Source organism: Bos indicus x Bos taurus, chromosome X (genome assembly GCF_003369695.1).
Source record: "Bos indicus x Bos taurus breed Angus x Brahman F1 hybrid chromosome X, Bos_hybrid_MaternalHap_v2.0, whole genome shotgun sequence".
In the NCBI taxonomy this organism is placed as follows: Eukaryota; Metazoa; Chordata; class Mammalia; order Artiodactyla; family Bovidae; genus Bos; species Bos indicus x Bos taurus.
This window is the reverse complement of record NC_040105.1, coordinates 122936046-122957507: the sequence shown is the minus strand read 5'-3', so window position 1 is coordinate 122957507 and position 21462 is coordinate 122936046. Positions and strand designations below refer to the sequence as shown.

General features: G+C 38.3%; 2 protein-coding genes across 2 annotated transcripts in view; one reads left to right on the top strand and one right to left on the bottom strand.

The window, feature by feature from the left end:
* F9 (coagulation factor IX) overlaps positions 1-5977 on the top strand; it is a 33959-nt gene extending 27982 nt beyond the window's left edge. Inside the window, exons 7-8 of the mRNA XM_027534385.1 lie at positions 1660-1774; positions 3904-5977. Coding sequence (XP_027390186.1) covers positions 1660-1774; positions 3904-4451 — 663 coding nt within the window. The 3' untranslated portion in view covers positions 4452-5977. The remainder of the gene's footprint in view (positions 1-1659; positions 1775-3903) is intronic.
* A 7564-nt stretch (positions 5978-13541) lies between these two features.
* Positions 13542-21462, bottom strand: part of MCF2 (MCF.2 cell line derived transforming sequence) — a 125481-nt gene continuing 117560 nt past the window's right edge. Inside the window, exons 28-30 of the mRNA XM_027534128.1 lie at positions 21051-21163; positions 20054-20148; positions 13542-15236 (exon numbers count right to left, since the gene is read on the bottom strand). Of these exons, the coding sequence (XP_027389929.1) occupies positions 15193-15236; positions 20054-20148; positions 21051-21163 (252 nt within the window). The 3' untranslated portion in view covers positions 13542-15192. The remainder of the gene's footprint in view (positions 15237-20053; positions 20149-21050; positions 21164-21462) is intronic.

Sequence of the window (21462 nt, the reverse complement as noted above, 5' to 3'; positions counted from 1 at the left end):
GGAAATTCTGAAACAGAATTTCTCGAATCTAATTATGCATAAGGATATTCTGGCGATCTGCATTTTCTCCTATCTCACGCAGGAAATATTCTGATGAAATCTGGGTGGGCTCCCAAAGCTGCATTTTATAAGCACCCCAGATGCAATTGGTCCACCAAGCACACTAGGAGAAATACTGGGTGCTTAGAAGCCTCACCACTAACTAATCTTAACTAACTGCATGTCTAAACCTCGGTTTGCTCATCTGTATGGATGTGTCACTCCACAAAGTGTTGTGAGTATTAAATGTACATGAAACACTTAGCACAATGATTTGTCCATAGTGAGCAAGACAGATTCAAAAAAAAATTAAGATCATTGTTGAGTCTGGACAGTGGGTGAACTGGTGTTTATTATGTTGTGTGAGTTTTCCTATATTTTTATTTTTCAACATGAAAAACGACAGCTAGAATGAGAGGGAAACCTGTGTTTAGAAAAGAGGGTCAGAGGCTTGCAATGAGTCAGCCCCATAGGTCTCCATGTGGGAGGCTAGTGCTTTAGTGTCTAGGATTAGCCAGGGTTCAATAAACAGAATTCAGGACAAAAAGCATCTTCACTAGAATATGCCCCCAGGGACCTTCTCAGACTCACACTGGAAAGGAGTGGCCACCCCTTTTTCCTAGTTTATTATGAATGGGCTTATGCCTGAGGCTGTGTGTGCTTCAGTAAAAGGGCAGCAGTACCCACAAAGGGTTTACCAAATGTTGAGTGTGCCCTCTAGTGTTCACACTTCCCAGCTTTCTTCCTGAAGAGGTGGACCAAAGCCCTTGCATACACAGGAAGTGAAAATTCTCCAAGTTGATCTAGACATTGAGGTGGTGAAAATATCCGTAGTCCACTCTGGTTATATGATGAATGTGTAGATGAAAGAATGGATTGGCCTCTTATCTAATCACACCCAGGCTCAAGGTAGTGCTCAAACATCTCTGTCCCCAAATCAAACATAGCTTAGTAGATCTTTTAGGACAGGGCAGCATACAGATCCAGTGAGGGGAGGTGGAGATAGTAGGGGGGAGACCGGAAGGAGTGCACAAGTTTGGCTGTTGCCCCCTGCCTGAATGGGCATAGCACAGCCATTAAGTCTCATTTCATATCATTCTTGTTGAGAAAGGGCTTGAAAAGATCTCCTGGAAAAGTCAGTAGTTTTTCTTTCAAATGCTCTATGGCAAGCAGATTTCCTCGTGCATGGACAGGAGACACAGTAATCACTTGATCTCCAGGAGTCAAGTCAGTGCGTTTCTGAATGTACCAGCCATATCCCCAAGAAGCAATTTATGCTATCAGAGAACCTGACTTGCCTGGAAAAGAAATCCAAGGACCCCACATCATCCAAAGAAGCTATTTCCTCCTAGTTGCCTCTTCTAGCACTCCCCCTGGCTATCACTGCTCACTGGCTATCACTACTCATTCTCTTCAAGACAGTTTCAGAAATGGCTTTTTTGATTGTGCTCCAGGAACACTAAGACATCTTCAAAACTGACACTTGCCAGAAACACTCCACTTCAGCCAGCACCTAGAAGCCAACTTTTTGCTCACTCCTCTCAACAGCACACGTGTTTTGTTGTTGTTGTTGTAGATCAAATATATTATGTAGTAAGATTCATCATTTTGTTTCCACAGGTCCTTTTGCATGGTGAAATTGCTGCATTCTGTGGAGGTTCCATCGTTAATGAAAAATGGGTTGTAACTGCAGCCCACTGCATCAAGCCTGGTGTTAAAATTACTGTTGTTGCAGGTAAATAAACAAGGGATGGTAATTGTTTGCAACAGCCCTAGATCTTCTATATGACTGCTAAATCATTTGGGTGTTGGTTTAGTTGGTAAGTCACGTCCAACTCTTGTGACCCATGGACTGTAGCCTGCCAGGCTCCTCTGTCCACAGGATTTCCCAGGCAAGAATACTGGAGTGGGTTGCCATTTCCTTCTCTAGGGAATCTTCCTGACCCAGGGACTGAACCCCCGTCTCCGGCATTGCAGGCAGATTCTTTACCGACTGAGCCACCAGGGAAGCCCATATCATATTTTACTAGAGTCTATTAAGATCATTGCCAAATAAGTTGAACTAGTGGTAGAGAGGCCATCTTTTCAAAATCCAACATATTCCATCCTTACTTTTTATTATTATTTTTTGGCCACACCACACAGCATGTGGGATCTTAGTTCACCAGTTCAGATCAGTTCAGTTCAGCCACTCAGTCATGTCTGACTCTTTGCGACCCCATGAATCACGGCATGCCAGGCCTCCCTGTCCATCACCAACTCCCGGAGTTCACTCAAACTCATGTCCATTGAGTCGGTGATGCCATCCAGCCATCTCATCTTCTGTCGTCCCCTTCTCCTCCTGCCCCCAATCCCTCTCAGCATCAGAGTCTTTTCCAATGAGTCAACTCTTCGCCTGAGGTCGCCAAAGTATTGGAGTTTCAGCTTCAGCACCAGTCCTTCCAGTGAACACCCAGGACTGATCTCCTTTAGGATGGACTGGTTGGATCTCCTTGCAGTCCAAGGGACTCTCAAGAGTCTTCTCCAACACCACATATGCAGATGACACCAGCCTTATGGCAGAAAGTGAAGAGGAACTAAAAAGCCTCTGATGAAAGTGAAAGAGGAGAGTAGAAAAGTTGGCTTAAAGCTCAACATTCAGAAAACGAAGATCATGGCATCTGGTACCATCACTTCATGGGAAATAGATGGGGAAACAGTGGAAACAGCATCAGACTTTATTTTTGGGGGCTCCAAAATCACTGCAGATGGTGATTGCAGCCACGAAATTAAAAGACACTTACTTATTGGAAGGGAAGTTATGACCAACCTAGATAGTTCCCCAACCAGGGATCAAACTCGAGCCCCCTGCATTGGAAGGTGGACTCTTGACCACTGGACCATCAGGGAAATCCCTCTGCATCATTCTTTTGGCAGACCTTTACTAGCACTCATCTCAGTGCAAATATACTTATCTATTGATGTGTCCATTTCCCCCCCAGACTGAGCCTTTGCAAAAGCCATGTCATATCACTGGTGCTTGTATCCTTACCCCTGGCACAAGCTGTAACCTGCCCTCAATTGACATTTGAATGAATACTAAATGAATGTATTATCTGTACTCAAAAAAAGCAGTCCAAATCCTTGAAATTGGGAATGAGTTTGAGCAAGCTCCAGGAGTTGGTGATGGACAGGAAAGCCTGATGTGCTGCAGTCCATGGGGTCGCAAACAGACATGACTGAGTGACTGAACTGAACTGAAGATAATTCATAACAAGTCAATTCATTATCACCTGTGAACAGGATGAGACTTATAAACAGCATGGGTAAACAGATCCATCTATCTGATGGTCCTGAATGGCTTTTTGCTCTGAAAAGTATGCATTGGCCCTCAAATAAGTTTTACCAAAATCGTAACAATACAAGAATAAGGTATTTGACACTTGATTGGCAGATAATTCAATGCTGCCAAGTGGACACTTGAAGAATCTGCTTCTTTATGTGAAAGGTGATATGTGACCGAAGAGAAATTTATTTTCAGTGGGTGAATATAAGCTGCCAGCTAAGGACAGGGGCTTCCCTGGTGGCTCAGTCAGTAAAGAATCCACCTGCAATGCAGGAGACCGCCTGTAGCGCAGGAGACTGGGGTTCGATCCCTGGGTCAGGAAGATGCCCTGGAGAAAGAAATGGCAACCCATTACAGTATTCTTGCCTGGGAAGTCCCAGGTACAGAGGAGCCTGGTGATCTCTAGCCCATGGGGTCCCAAGAGTCAGACACAACTGAGTGACTAAACCACCACAAGGAAGTGATGCTAGATGGACACTTGGAAAATGTGTTTCTTTGTGGGAGAGACTGTGGCTCAAAAAGACATTTATTTTCTATAGGTGAGCATAACACCGAGAAGCCAGAACCTACAGAGCAAAAGCGAAATGTGATCCGTGCTATTCCTTACCACAGCTACAACGCATCTATTAATAAGTACAGCCACGACATTGCCCTCCTGGAGCTGGATGAACCCTTAGAGCTAAATAGCTATGTAACCCCTATTTGCATTGCTGACAGGGACTACACGAACATCTTCCTTAAATTTGGTTATGGTTATGTGAGTGGCTGGGGCAAAGTCTTCAACAGAGGGAGGTCAGCCTCAATTCTCCAGTACCTGAAAGTTCCACTTGTTGACCGAGCCACGTGTCTTCGATCCACAAAGTTCAGCATCTACAGTCACATGTTCTGTGCTGGCTACCATGAGGGAGGTAAAGATTCATGCCAAGGAGACAGTGGGGGACCCCATGTTACCGAAGTGGAAGGTACCAGTTTCTTAACTGGAATTATTAGCTGGGGTGAAGAGTGTGCAATGAAAGGAAAATATGGCATATATACCAAGGTGTCCCGGTATGTCAACTGGATTAAGGAAAAAACAAAGCTCACATAAAGAAAAATGTATTTCCAAGGCTGACATATTTGGAATTGAACATGGACAAGGTCCTTTACTAACTAATCACTTTCCCATCTCTTTAGATTTGAGTGTATACCTTCTATGAATATTCCTTTTTCTCTTTATGGGGAGAAGTCTAGCTAGACTTCATATTTTACTAGAATAAGTAGATAAGAAAATGTAATCACTAGAGAAACATACTGTGGTGGGAAATTGTGGCCATTCCTTCAGGTCCAGCCCTTGACCAAATTGTGAAGTTAAGTTCTTCATCCTGCCCATCAGGCATTGTAGTTCTCCAGCGGAGCAACTCACTGCTTCTCTGTCCTTAGCAGCATTCCACATGCCAGATCTTTCTAACATCCCCCCACCAAGTTAAAATTTATTGGATCTGTATCCAGGATACTTGGTCTAGTCCATCATAAGGCCAGCCCCACATTCATTCAGGAAGAACACAGGAGCAGCTGAGAGATTAAAAGTCATGGGAAACACTACTTCTTTTTCAATATCCTTATTCCTGCATCCTTTATCCTTTCCACCTCCTAATGCCCAAATCACTTTTTCTCTTTCTCTCCCCTTTTCCCTACATAGGCATTAAAGGAGGGAAAGGAAGTGTTGTACTGTTTTATTGCTGTGCACCTATCAAACCCAGACTTGCTCTCAGTTTGGTCTTGGGCAAACTTTTCATCACACAGAGATAAAGTAAGGTGCCTGATCTTGGAGGAAAAGTTCCTCTCAGACAGTCACATTATTAAAATAATACATAATGGAAGGAATGACCCATCAGAGTAGTTTCCTATGGACTTGTAATTGTGTTGTTATGGAGGTTTGACTAAACATGGTTCCATGAAGGCAAACGGGCATGTTATTATAACCAAGAAAACAGACATATAGCCAGGTGAGTTGACAGTCAGTTTGCAAGTAGAGCGAATAGTGTCTTCAAGAAAACTCATTGGTGTGTCTCCAGTGTTGTTCATGGCTAAGGAAGAAATTGCTCAGACCAGAAAACACGAGCATCATGCCTCCTCAACTGGCATATCGCTACAGTGGAGAGGGCTGCACCAGGCTTACAGACATGTATCGTTCCCATGAGCCAGCAAACTCCCTTTTGCTGGTTCCATGCTCACCAGACCACTTTTTTTTTATTATTATAATTAGGCCTTCTATATTATATTCTCTAGAGGGTTATTGACCACCCGATATATCAATCAATCACATCAATATTTTGATCTATTAGACTATTTCCCTTTGTGAGTTAAATTGATGTTCTGATTCACACCTTGGCTTTTCATTAATTTGGTTGATGTGAATAATTTACCCTGCATGTGATTACATGCGAAACTACTGACAACACCATGTTTTGGACCACTTTGACCCAACCAATCTGCTGCTGCCCCTGCCCACATGTTACCCCCATCCAGGCCTCACACTTGCTGATTTATTTCAACTTACTCTCATTAATCCCTTTTTTCCTTGAGTTTTTAAAATACAAATATCAATAAATGTAGTTTTCAATTCCTCAAAAAGTGTTTTTTGTTGAATCATTCAAAGAAAGGGCTCCTAAATACTACATTTGGCAGGACACTCAAAAGAATGCATCCAAATGCCATATGACACAGCAGAGATTTGATGCTCTGTTGTCACGCAGCTTTCATGGGAGGCAGTGTGTGCTGTGTCCTGGTGAGGACAGTGGTCTGGATCCACACAGAACAGAATTGAGTCTAAATATTTGTGAATATGGCCTTGGATAAGTCATTCCACATTTTAAAAAGAGATTTTTATTTACTTGGCTGTGCCAGGTCTTAGTTGCAGCATGTCAAGTCTTACTCCCTGACCAGGGATCAAACCCATGTCTCCTGCATCGGGAGCACAGAGTCTTAGCCACTAGACCACCAGGGAAGTCCTAGTCACTCTACATTTTGTGCCTTGACTTCTGCATTATGTAATGATAGAGTTTGACAGGATGCTCTCCAAGGGCCCTTGTTGACCTTGTGATAGTCAGTGAGTTCACGTTCTTCCATTCTTTTAGTCAATAAATATTCAAGGAGTGATTACTGTATGCCAACCTCCAATAGTGTTTATTACATTTGAGTTCACATTTATATAGTTTGTGAGTTAACTAAAATAATGTATGTGAATTGCCTTGTTGTCTACTATGCAACTACACAATAGTTCCTCAGTAAATGTTAGCTAAATCTGAATCCATGTTTATCCCACAATAGGAATTACTCTTGTATTGAATATCAGAAGAGGCCAAACTTAAATAAAAATAATGCCTACCATTAAGGTTTCATGAACAAACAAAAGAAATCAATTTGGCTTATTGTTGGCTAAAGGAGAGAGGAGACACTGTGATTATCCACCTTAGGTTTCAGTAGGACACTGATTCATGTATGGAAACGTGTTACTTCACATTTGAAGGAAGCAAGGTCTGTAGCCCCAGCGCTCTGCGATCAGTGAAAGAGAGCCACTGGCCTTGTTGCCATGGAGACCACCCTTTACAAAGAGAGCAATGGGGACGTGGTCTTACACTTCCTGTGATTGGTCTTCCCTGTGGCAGAGGGAGGAGCTCCTGGGCCCACCAGTCTCGAGCCACAGTCTTTTATCCCCTGAGTTCAAAAATGACTGCATTCTTTAAGAGCCACCTGAGGCATGTTGCTGCCAGTAAACATTTGGGGCCTTTAAGCCCACCTAAGAGCTTTGGAGCCAGGCCCTCGCTAGATTCTACCTAGAGCATTTACAGTCGCCATATAAGAATGATTAATGCTTTCAAAATCGCTGTAGTTACTTAGTCTAAATGGGCTGAAACATGCTGCTGCAATATTGGAAGTGACAGGTTAAAATAGAACTCTTGCTGAGTGGAGAAAAGTGTGTTAATGTAGTGCAGTCATTTCAAGTTGCTGTTTAAGTATGATTGTTTTGGGTTCTTTTGAATATTAGTTGCTAAATGGTGACAGGAACAAAATGTCCAATTTTCTCTGCCAAGGGAGAAAGGTTTTCTCCTTTACTTTACTGAACTGTGACAGACCAGTTCACAAAATTGCTTAATTATAATTCTTAAACCACTTCTGAAAGCTGACAGTCCAATCTAAGAAAGTCGGAGCTGCAAGGGCCCTTAGACACCATCCAAATCACTCTGTCCATTTAACAGATGAGGAAATTGAGGCCAAGATAAGGCCAGACCCAGGTCTTCCACTTCACATGTGGAAGTACTTTCCACATGTGAAAAGCACATGGAAGTGCTTTCAATTAGAGCTTTGTCTGTGTTTTTAGGGCAGCGGGGGGCATTCTGCATTGGTGGAAACCCTTTCAGCAAACCTGGGACTGAACACTGCCTGAAATTCTTATTAGTGATGCTCTAATTGACAAACAAGTGACCAAATCAACAAGACCATCGGGCAGCAGGGAAGGCAAAGTGGCCGTCCAATAACAAACTGGAACCGCAGTCCTGGACTCAGGGTAGCACCTGTGGAGTGAACCTGCAGTGCTGGTGTCTGGCTTTTAGCCAAGCTGAGAGAACTGGGCCTACCAGGTGTGACATTTGACTTCCACAGCAAGTTGATCACTGTCATCTGGCACACAGTCATCCCGGAAACATTTCAGCTCGATTGATTGCAACCGTGTGGGGTAAAACATAGGCAGCACGCCAAGACAGCAGGCTACTGCAGAAGTTGTTGTTTGAAAGCTGAAGGAAGGCTTCAAAAGCCAGCTGAAGCTGGGGTGCTAACAATGCCATACAGTCCTGGGTGACAAGGGAAACAGACTTCAGCAGCTGACAGGCCTGTCTGAGCAAAGCACTCAGGGCTCTTTTTGAATCTGAGGCTGATGCCATTTAGAAATCTCAGGATTAAAAAAAGAATGTTAGGGTCAGTGGATTAATACAAAATAAAAACTGGGGGTGGGGGGTGGGGGATCTCATGGTTAAAGCCACAAAAATCATGTTCTGGAAACTATGGAGACTGCTGAAGTTACAGCAGGCAAAAAACTTGGCCTGGGACCCCTGTCCTTTCCAACCAAGCCAAGTATCCAGATTACTCATTTTCTCAAAGAGTACTTTCAAGGTAGACTGTTTCCACTGTGTCTGTGGGGTTATGGCTTGCCTAGAGATTTCCAGTTAATTTCAGCCTCTAGTAGGGATAAGGTTATCAGAAGGGAAAAACAGCAGGCAGAAACTTTGTTATAGATAAAGAGGCAATTGCTTCTAGAACAGAGCTGAGGACCTGTCACAGAATGAAAGTAATATTTTGAACTCCTGGCCAGATCATTTCACCCTGGTAGGAGACTGACCTCTTTTTCCCCCCATCCTGATCCCTACCCTGTCCCAGAGAGTTACCTCTTGGTTAGAGAAGGATGGAAATAGGCACAGGGATATTCCTGATTCCAAGGACTTCTTTTCAAAACGTTGCTTCTTCGCAATGTTAAATATGAGATCCTAATCTATAAAAACTTGCTGATGCTTCCAGCATGCTGTCGTAGATAGCTTCTGCAAATCAATAATCATGTAGTGGCTCAGGTGTTGACCTCATAAAGCTAAAAGGGTCCCAGGATTTACACATGACATGCTTTAGTGAAGATCTGTATATAAAAATCTGTTTTCCTCTTGGAATATATGACAAAAATAAGCATGCATTTTCACGATATTAAAACTCAGCTCGAAAGTAAGTAGCCAAATTAAGAATACACTAGGTCTCTGAGAAACAGCACATTGTCACTTCAGTCATGTCCAACTCTACAACCCTATGGACTGCCCATGGGGATTCTCCAGGCAAGAATACTGAAGTGGGTTGCCATGCCCTCCTCCAGGGGATCTTCCTGACGTAGGGATCGAAGTCCTCTCTCTTGTCTCCTGCATTGGCAGGCGGGTTCTTGACCACTAGCGCTACCTGGGAAGCCCCGAGAAACTCAGTGCATGCTTGTTAAATTAATGAACCAATGGATAAATGAAATGGCAGAAAAACAACCTATTACTGACCACATCAAAGCAAAACACAGTCATCTAGGGTAAGAATGAGAAATTCACCCTGAACACAGGGAATATGCCATAGAAAAAGAGACAGATAAATAGAATGCCTACATTCATGTCCTTCCAAGGATTATGAGAGGCGGTATCATTACTTTCTAGGAAATGTAAAACAGATTAGCCTTAGGCCCGTGGTTATAGTCTTGAGCTCCTTGAGCACATGTGTCAGTGTTTCCCAGGGGTAGATACTTCAGAGTGGAATTGCTAAGCTATACAGCATTTACTTCAACTTTATTTGGTATTAGCAAACTGTTCATCAAAGGGTTGTACCAATTTATGTGCCAGTAACATCATGTAGGAGTTCTTGTTTCACATCCTTTCCAACACTTGGTATTTTGAGGAACACAAGCAGATTTTAAAGCTACAAATTCTCATATGTAAAATGGCTGTTTTGCATTGAATTCAGGTATTTTGAAACTAGCTCTAAATCTATAAGTGTAGCTTTGTCTTCCCCAAGGTCAGTAAAGAGACCACTTTAGCTTCTAATATTAGATTCCAAAACATCCACTAGGATTTTTCCAAGTCATTTTTGTTATGGTTGAGAAGTTAAAGTTCACTTATTTTATTTGTTCTTGTAGCTTGCCATGTAAAAGAGCACATTCACTATCAAACTGAGATAAAAAAAATATTCACTAAGATAATTCTCAGCACATCACGTTCTTTTCATGCTTCAGATCTTTCTGATTTTCACTCTACCCTGCTCCTCTTTTCTATTATGATGTTTTAATTTATTCTCCAGCCTGAGTTTTGTTTGTTTGGTTATATTGGGAGTAACTGAGTTAGTGAGTCTATCTCATGAATACTTAGACGAAACGTATCTTTGAAGCAGTGTACATTTTATTTGCTTTGGGCTTAAGGAAAGTTTCATTTACCTTTTTCACAAAGTCCAGCTTCATGGGCTGTTCTCAATACACATTATTAGTCCTATTTTGTATACATTTACTTCAGAATTTAATGGTGAATTCACATATGTGAAATGAGGTGATCAACGATTAAAAGGTAGCCTCTCATCAAGTACAAGGGAAAACTTTTAAAATTTTTAAATTAATTTTTACTGGAGTATACTTGCCTTACAATGTTGTTAGTAAGCAAAGTGAATCAGTTATACATATGCATATATCCTCTTTTTAAGATTCTATTCCCATATAGCTCATATAGGCCATTAAAGAGTATTGAGTAGAGTTCCCTGTGCTATACAGCAGGTTCTTATTAGTTACTTATTTTACACATAATTAGTGTATATATATGTCAATCTCTATCTCCCAGTTTATCCCATTCCCCCCTTTCACCCTTGGTAACCCTAAGTTTGCTCTCTACATCTGTGACTCTATTAAAGGAAAATTTTAGACTTGAGTTATGTCTTGAGCTTTAACATAGAAAATACATTTTGAACTAAAGAGAATTTAAAAAAAAATCCAATTGTCACTTCTATTAATTTCCTTTTGAATGATATTAAGGGTTTAGTTTTATCTGTAACATTGGTTGGTTGGTTTGCTTGCTGTCCTTGAGCAGACCCCATAAGACCAACTACAAACTGATCATCCCAAATCAACAAAGGGTAAGTGTACTGAAATGTAATAAAAATGACTTGTTTTGACAATTAATTGCTTGAGACTTGATTCACTGAGCACTCTGGAGTCTACTGCTCCTAAGGGAAGACCATTCCTGTGTTCTAATACCTACTAATAACAAGCATTTTTCTCAGAGAAAGTCTGTTAAGTGAAACTGGATTGATTTCTGACTAAACCTCAAACAAAATCACTGACCTAATTTCTCTTCAAGTGGAGCATTTCTCATACTCTCTTATACTTTCAAAAATATACTCTTAAATTTTCTCTCTTCTGAAGAGAATACCATAGCCTAGAAGTTGGGAAGTCTTTTATAACAACTACATACTGTATATTGTGAGATTCATATGTAACTGTGGAAATGTCAACAATAATATTGGGTTGGCCATAAAGTTCGTTCAAGTTTTTCCTTAAGTTCTTACAGAAAAATTTGAACAAACTTTCTGGTCAGCCCAATACTTATTCCTCAGCCAATGCATAAATAAAAACTTGAACACACATTTTAATTTTCAGGGAGTTCTTGAAGATGAATTACATGTTTGATTAAGCAGTTCACTGCTGGTGCTTCCTCAAAAAAGCTAAAAACAAATTTAAAGGCCAAAAGAAATAGCTGAATATGTGATGGGATAGTCATTAAAACAACTAAAACAACCCAACCAAACCAATGTGATAGGTTTTGATTCTCTTTCTATATTAATGCATAAGTTCTAACTCCCTAATGGGCTGTGGAAAAGATTAAGTCTAGCAAACCCAGCTAAGAGCCCTTTGCAAAATCAACAGTTCATAAAACAACTGTGGGTATCTAGATGCTTTCCAGCTTTCCTTGGTCTTCATCAAATGGAAGCAGATTTTTTTCAGTGTGTGGAAATACCCTCTCACAACTATGGCTATCTAACCCCCGAAACCTCATGTACTGCCATCCTACAGATCTGGGTAAAGAAACTTTTTGAGCAAAATATTTTACCCTAGGTCTGGTTAGATGTCTCTGTTTCTCTCAGAGAAGCAAGGCTACAAGTAAACATGCTTTTACAACTTTCCTAGCACTATGTATTAAACTGTCTCTCATTTCCCCACATGCAATGCTACATCCATCAATACAGCAAATAACATACATATAAGACTCTGTTTCTGGGTTTTCTTTGTTGTATGGTATTTTGTCTATCATTGAGCTCATTTTCTTTATTTATTACAACGTTATGACAAAAGTGAAGGTAAGCAAGTAACTCAAAATAATTATGGTGTCTTTAGTGTATCACCTATAAATGAAAGGAAAGGAGTTTTCTATTCTCTGACAAATCATACCAATGTTTTCTTAGGTCACTCCCTCCAGGCAATAGAAATTAAAAAATAAATAAACAAATGGGACCTATCAAACTTATCAGCTTTTGTGAAGCAAAGAAAACCATAAACAAAATGGTGACAACCTATAGAATGGGAGAAAATATTTGCAAACGATGCAACAGACAAGGGCTTAATTTCCAGCATATACAAACAGCTCACACAACTCAACAATAACAACAACCAGAAAAACTCAATTCAAAAATGGGCAGAAGACCCAAATAGACATTTCCCCAAAGAAGAAATATAGATGGCCAACAGGCACATTAAAAAGATGTTCAATATCACTAATTATTAGACAAATGCAAATCAAAACTACAATGAGGTACCACCAGTCAGAAGGGCAATCATAGAAAGTCTACAAATAACAAATGCTGGGGAGGGTGTGGAGAAAAAGAAACCCTCCTATACTGTAGGTGGGAACATAAGTTGGCACAGCCACTGTGAAAAGCAGTATGGAGGTTCCTCAGAAAACTAAAAATAGGTTAGCATATGACCCAGCAATCCCACTCCTGGGCACATATCAGGACAAAACCATAATTCAAAAACATACATGCACCTCTATGTTCATAGCAGCACTATTCACAACAGCCAAGACGTGGAAACAACCTAAATGTCCATTGACAGATGGCTGGATAAAGAAGATGTGGTACATATAGGCAATGGAATATTACTTAGCAATTAAAAAGAGTGAAATAATGCTATTTGCAGCAACATGGACGCAACTAGAGATTATCACACTAAGTGAAGTCAAAAAGAGAAAGACAAATACCACGTGACATCACTTGTATGTTGAATCTAAAATATGACACAAATGAACCTATCTATGAAACAGAAACAGAATAATGGATTAGAGAAGAGACTGGGGGTGCCAAGCAGGGAGGGACTTGGGGGAGGGACTGAGTGCAAGGTTGGGGTTAGCAGATGTAAGCTTTTATATATAGAATGGATAAACAAGGTTCTGCTGTATAGCACAGAGAACTGTATTCAATATCTTAAGATAAACCATAATGGAAAAAAATATATATGTGTGTGTGTATATAACTGAATTACTTTGTTGTACAGCAGTAATTAACACAATATTGTAAGTCAACTATACTTCAATTTAAAAAAAAAAGAAAGGAAAAGCTTTTTCAATGATATTAAATGAAAAAAATATACGAGTTTAAGGTTGGATATTTTTAATGTGGAATTAATGCAAGTACATTAACATTTTTAGTATATTTATAATGTAATTAAAATTCAAAGACTTAAAGGGAAATTGCTGCTATGTTTCATAGTAACACACATAAGTCCAATAAAATCAATACAGTGCAGTTACATATACAAATACATGTACAAATATAGCATTCATTGTCCAGTGATTAAAACATTAAAAGGCTATACTGTATGTTTGAATCTATAGAACTCAGTATTTTCTTAAATGATTAAAATCCTTAATTTAATACCACGAAAATTAAATGTTTTGTGCAGAGGGGCACCATTATTCGAAGGTTTTCACTCCTAACTCTATCTTCTAGCCACAGGATCAGCAAACAAAGTAAGTGTATTTTAATATTTTGTTGTTGTTTCAGGAGCATTAATCAAGTGAAATATCAAACATATGGACAGTTTCATGAGTTAGTTATAAATCAGCCATCACAAATTCTAGCAATTGGACATTAGAAGATTTATAATTTACAGGTGCCTTTGAATAAAATACAATTGGTTTGTCATATAAATGGTTACATCAAATGATACCATTGAAACAAACTATGATTTGACATAATACACAAAACTACTTTAAAAGATAAATAATTTGTGTATTATATAGTTGTGTTATTTTTTGTAAAACCAGTCATCAAAAACCATGCACCTAATATGCCAACTTGATAGTAAAACTCACCATCCATGATTCAAAAGGCAGCAATTTCAAACCACTGACTTCAGTGGCCCATAATACAAAATACTCCAAGCCTAAGTTCAACATTGCATGCAACAACTGAGCCTCTGCTTTAAAACAAGTGATCTTACCGTTTACATATTTAAAAGGACATCCATACATATACATATACTATTAAAGAAAAGGCACACAAAGAAATACAATATAACTTATGAAACCCTGCACTAGAATAGATTTTTCTAAAAAATTCAAAAGCAAGTAAAGACACTGGAAAGCAGAGCTTTGTTACAAGAACACCTCTTGTGCAAATACTAATATTTAACTTAAAGCTGTGATGTATTCTAAATTTCAATGCATAATATGTAAACTTCCACATCCTAACTGCAGGATTTTTAGCTTTGGGCCTTTCAAAGACAGCTCTGACAACCCTAAATACCAGTCTAAGTGCAAAAGAGGTCCTTCAGAACATATCCCTTTGGTATAATAAAGTCACAAAGATAATGAAATTAAATAATAAACTATCAATTACCAAAGGGGTTTAAAATCTCTGATTATCTCTCATCTCTCTTTGGATTTTTATTTTGTTACTGAAAAGTTACCCCCCCAATTTTTGCCTGTAAATGTTCAGAATAATTGATAATGTGGTTTTCAGATGGAAATCTGAATACATGCCATGAAAAACCCTACTTGGAAACAAAATAACACTGCACTTTTCACCTGAGGGGATGGAGGGTGTGAAGATGGCTTCTTGCAAGACTGACACAAACTGTGAACGACAAAGTCCACCTCAGTCCCGAGGAAATTCTGTGAATGTCATTGGCAGCATAGGATCATCTGACTCTTGTACTGTTTATCTGTTAACACTGAACTAGAGCTATAATCTAGTTCACCCTCCAAAGGAAACCTTATTTTTTAAAGTCTATTCATTCTCCTTTAATTCAAGGGGAACTTAGTTTCCTTGTTACTCAGAGCAGCATCTACAAAATAATGAAGAATGATGTTAATACTCCAGTGACTTTTAAGGCCAAAATGTTGCCCGTGCTACGACTTCTAACACTAAATGTGAGGATTCAAAAGGTCCATCCTAATTTCAAAGGTGATGTCTTTTGGATGTTTATTTTAATATGAAAGTTGTTATTCTGTTACATAGTGGTTTATAAAAAGCATCTATTTTACGAACAGCGTAACTTCACTGCTGCTGCTACCGCTGCTAAGTCGCTTCAGTCGTGTCCGACTCTGTGCGACCCATAGACGGCAGCCCACCAGGCTTCCCGTTCCTGGGATTCTCCAGGCAAGAACACTGGAGTGGGTTGCCATTTAAGCAAAATAAATACAATTCACATCACATACAACCAGATTTCACAAATATTGTATGAATTATGCTGTGTACATACAGATGAAACATGTTAAGCACATAATTCACAGAAATACTTTTACAGTCCATTTGCCAGAATACAAATAAAATAATATATATTTTGAAACCTAAGTGCTGTTGACAGTTGCATATGTGGTCAATTTTCATTTCCTAATCCATTAACTGACACATAATACAATCTATTTTTGGAGGCCACATTATACTATTTTGTCCTATGCAATGTAATATGAGGATAGATCTCAATCAGGACCACATGATATTATAGCATTCAACCAAAATCTACCAATAAGTATTAATTTTTGTTAATTCGATCTGTCATAAATACATGTTACTTGAAAGAAATGTATATTTTTAAAACATCTAAAGTCAGAACTTGCTAGAGAACAGGGACACATGGAACCATGTCACCTTATCTAGTAGCATGTCACACTAAGAGAGTAATGCATGCTTTAAATGCAGATGATATACCAATCCATTACATGTAACTCTCCCAATGACACTGCAAGAAAGAAAAGGATAGTGAAAAGTGTACTGATGGTAGAAAGTAGAAAATACAAATGGAAAGAATAGTGTGATTTTTTCCCCAAATAAAGTGTACGTACATCAACAAATGTATGGTAAGCCCTTTATTGCCTGAAAAATAAGCACAGGCTTGAAGTAGATTTAAGTTGTTTTGTCATGTACTTTTCAAAGAATGGTAATATGCCCTAAATCTACTGTGATTAGTTACAGTAATGGAATCATTTCAAATTAAAACTAATCAAATATGTAATTGTACATGTCCTGCATTACAGTTAGCTAAAATTGAATGTAATTAACTTTGTCCTGAATTAAGTTTGAGGACATCTGGCTCTATATTTAAATGATGATGATAAAAGTTATGGAAAATCTACTGAGTGTTCCTAATGTTGAATAGAAATGCTAATATTATATGGAAGTTAGATGAATGCACTTGGTGTTTTCAATTTTGAATTTTGGAGACCTGAGTACAAGAGAAGCCATTATTTTCTAGTATATACACTGCACTGTTATTTCATAGTTTTATTGGCTTTTAAAATATGCTTCGTTAAAAATGATTTATATATGTTAATTTACACAGTTCTTTGAGCATGTATTTTAAGTAATTCATGTGTTTCTTTTCTCTCTGTCTCTCATTACTGACTTAAATAAGCACAAAGCAGTTGGCAGAAAGATGGTCTTATTTATTTTCGAACTTAAGTCTTTAATGTGTAAGATGGAATCAGTTAATTTGGGGGGAAAATATGATTCATTACAACTATTTGGCTTTTGAAAGTGTGCAAAATGTCACTATCTCGGATTTTACCTTATTTCAATACATACACATTTTTAAAGGGTAAAGTGCTCAATTCAGCATGTGCAATGTTTCTTTGTCTGATACTGTTCCTTTATGGTTAGCACTGTATCTGTCCTGTATAATACAAGAAAGAAATGGTTAACTGCTCACAGGCATGAATGCTTAGAAGCTTTATGTTTCTAGCTTTTATGTTTAGGTCTATGATGCCCACTCAAATTAATTTTTGTGTGTGGAGTGAGGTGTAGGGATGGAGCTTCATTTTTTCATGTGGATACCCTGCACCATTTGCTAAAACAACCTTCCTTTCCCCATTCAGCTGACACTTTGATTAAACACTGCATGTGTGCTCAGTTACTCAGTTGTGTCCGACTCTTTTGTGACCTCATGGACTGGAGCCCGCCAGGCTCCTCTGTCCATGGAATTTTCCAGGCAAGAATACTGGAGTGGGTTGCCATACCCTTCTCCAGGGGATCTTCCCAACCCAGGGATCAAACCTCTGTTTCCTGCATTGGCAGGCAGATTCTTTACCGCTGCATCACGTGGGAAGCCCATTAACCAGTTATATATTAATATATGTGGGTCTATTTCTCAATTCCATTTTTCAATACGTAAGCCAATACCCACTGGAGAAGGCAATGGCACCCCACTCCAGTACTCTTGCCTGGAAAATCCCATGGATGGAGGAGCCTGGTAGGCTGCAATCCATGGGGTCGCTAGGAGTCAGACATGACTGAGTGACTTCACTTTCACTTTTCACTTTCATGCATTGGAGAAGGAAATGGCAACCCACTCCAGTGTTCTTGCCTGGAGAATCCCAGGGACAGGGGAGCCTGGTGGGCTGCCATCCATGGGGTCACACAGAGTTAGACACGACTGAAGTGACAGCAGCAGCAGCAGCAAGCCAATACCCACTGTATTCACTACTGTAGCCTTTTAGTAGGTTCTGAAATCAGATATGTAAATCCTCAAGATTTTTGAGATTCTTCTGTTCTAGGTTTTTTTTTTTTTTTTTTTGCCATCCATTTTATAATAAACCTGTCTTATTTTTTATTCAAAAGGGCTTGCTAAAATTTTGATTGAATTATCTGTCAATTTGGGGACAATGGATTTCTTAACAATAAAATTTCCAATCTTCCAACATGGTATATCTCTCCTTCCAGTAGGTCATCTTAAATATATCCCAGCAATTATCTGTTCATCTGAATATAGAAGCCTTGGACATTTGTTAGATTTATTCCTGTTTATTTTATGCTTTATATAATCACTAATGGTATCTTTATTTCTTTTTTTCAATTCTTTGTTACTAGGATACAGAATTACAATTTACTTTTGTATAATGGTTTTGTATACCATTGCCTTATAGAATTCACTTATTACTTCTAGTAGAGTCATTTTGTGTATAGATTTCCAATGGTTTTGGACATAACAAGATCTGCTAAACATGAGAACATTGTCTCTTTTCTTTTGTTTCTTATCTCTTTAGCTTGAATTATGGCACCGACTAACACTCCCAGTATACGGTTAAATAGAAATGGTGAGAATGAATATCCTTGGCTTATTCCCAATCTTAAGGGGAAAAGCTTCCAATATTTTAGCATTAAGTATGAGGTTAACTGTGGTTTTTTACAAGCACACATTTTCCCCTTTATCCCTATCATAGTCAGAGTTGTTATCATGAATGTGTATGGAGTTTTGTCAAGTGGTTTTCTGTATCTACTGAAATGATTACATAATTTCCCCCTTTATTATGTTAATATGGCAAATTATACTGACTTTTTAAGTGTGTAATACAAGTACTTAAACCTATACAATTCCCTACATTTCCCTCCCTCTTGAGCTGTATCCCTGAATTTTGATATGTCACATTTCATTTTCATTCATAATTACTGTGGTGATTTCCTCTTTGTCCCATGTGTTGTTTACATGTGTATTATTTAATATCCAAATATTTAGGGATTATCTATTTCTAGCATAATATCTTTTGAGACTGTATGATTCTGATCTTCTGAAATTTATTGAGATTTCTTTCATGATCTAATGTATGATCTATCTTGGTGAATGTTCCATGTATACTTAAAAATAATAGTATATTCTACAGTTGTTGGGTATAGATTTTGAATAAATGCCAATTGGGTCAGGTTGTTGGTCTAGCAACTTCTTCTGATTACTAATTATCTATATAATTCAGCAATTCAATAATTATCAAAAAACCTTTGAAAGGTGGCCCGGATTGAGAGAACCAAAAACAAACAAAAAAACAAGAAGAGATTCCATTTTGGGGATTCCCATGTGACCCAATATTTATAGTGAATCCTATCACACTTAGGTTTTGTTTCACGCCATAAATGAAATTTGGAATCAAATTAGTTACTCCTGGCCTGTTAGATTCATTTAAACACAAGATAATATCACCTAGAATTCAAATACAAGTCCAAAACTAGGAATGCAAAGAAATATGTACATATAATAATAATCTTGTTCACAAACAAGTCTGGGTTTTTTGTGCTGCCTTTGTATAAATAGCTGAGTATCAGGTAAAAATGTTATAAGAATATTGGTTTGTATACAGAAATTTCAAGTGCTAATGGTTGTTAACCAATGGTTTTTAAACATTAACTAATGGTTAATAGAAAGGAACATTCCCCTTGCTTCATAATATCTTCACACATTAACTCGGGCACAAAACAGAGTGTGTTTGTGTATGTGTGTTCATGAATACACAAGTGCAGTAGAAACCTACCATAAGGAAAGAATATGCTCTTAGAACTGAGTAAAAACATACTGGTAAAGCATTCTTGGATAGTAAGGCTGGATCCTTAAAAGTATATCATCAATATTTAGTTCTGAAGGATCTCTTACAAGGCAGCACTATATATGAACTTTCCTTTCAAACCTATCAATTTTGTAGGGAAAAGTTCGACATGTTTAAAACATCTCTATTCATTAATTTAAAACTATTAAAAGAAAATTATTAATAAGTCAACTTGCAGCTTATTTCAAAGAGCAGAGAGGTTCTTATCCTATGCCAATTACACTTGGTGGAGCTGTAACATTTTTAGGCTTTAAACAAATAGCATACAATCCAGTTCATATTATACCTGTACCTTTGGCATTCCGAAACCTATAGTCACCGATTAAAATCTGCAAACTGTTCCCTGGAATCAGACCTTCTTTTCTTCTGTTTAGATTTTTCACCAACCTAAATAATAAGTGAATTAGTAGCCAATAATGGTAGTAGAAGGTAATAAAATTGACATATACAATGCATTGAAGCTCAAATTTTCACAAAACTATTGCATGTATTCAAAGACCTTCATGACACTATGCTTGAGTCCTTTGAGTAATCTACATAGGACTTAGATTACTAACAAAAGAGGCTATTACATTACTGATCCATCATTAATTCACTCTCATGTGTACACTCTTCCACCTTTAGGGTCAGAGTACACAGTCAATGTAGCATTTCAGTTAAAGTTATTGATACAATGAAGGCAAAATTATTTTATATAAAATTTCCAAAAGCTTTATGGAAGTTTCATTCAGTCTTCTCCCAAACAATATTTCCTTCTTGCTTTGGGTTCTCTGTAATTAAACAGTATATTTGGCAGAAGCATCTTTTCAATGAGTGCTATATAAAGTCCGATGAATGAGCACAAAACGATAAGACTAAAAAGTCAGTATTTGAACTAATAAAGCAAAGTGCAGCTATGCTGTAGAATAGTGAACATGGTCCCTGGCACATAGTGGGCATTTAAACATGTGATGAATTAATGAATGACTTGACCTAATGTAATGTGATTTGTAGCTGTTACAAAGCCCAGTATATCAGGTGAAACATCTGAGTCAAAGGTAAACCACAAAAGAGCATGCAGACTCAAAGCATTTCATTCTTTCAAAGCATTCTTCACTCACCAAAGGTTAACATTCCTTTCAGTGAGCTATATAGGCATGGCTGAAGCAATGAAATTGAAACACTGATAAGAAATGTGATATTTCTGCTTCTTGAGACTGTATAACAAAGATACAAGTAAAGCAGAACATCTGATTAGAGATCTGTGTGCCCCAGGGGAAGGTTAACATAGCCATGGAAAATGCACCTACCATCGACCCTCAGCATCCTCATGGAGAAGCTGAATGACATCTCCATTTCTAATCAGGAGGTCTTCTGAGCCTCTCTTCCTGCAATCTGCTAGGGCTTTATATTTGCCTGGAGACTGTAAGGTTGTTTTGAAAAATGACATTACAAATTTGAATGCAAAACTACTTGCATAACTGCATGTTCTGTGACATAAAGACTTTGCTCTTTCCTCGATGGCAAATGTGGTTAGCTGCAGCAGCTTTGTAGGAACAAACATTGAACAGTTTGCGATAGCAAAAAAAAACAAAACAAAACAGCAGAACATGTGTTTATTTAACCTGAAGAATTCATTTTTATTTGTGAGAAGAGAATTACAGTGTGAACGACACAGAAAATAACAGAGCCCGATTAATTTAAGTTACATGAATAATAAAC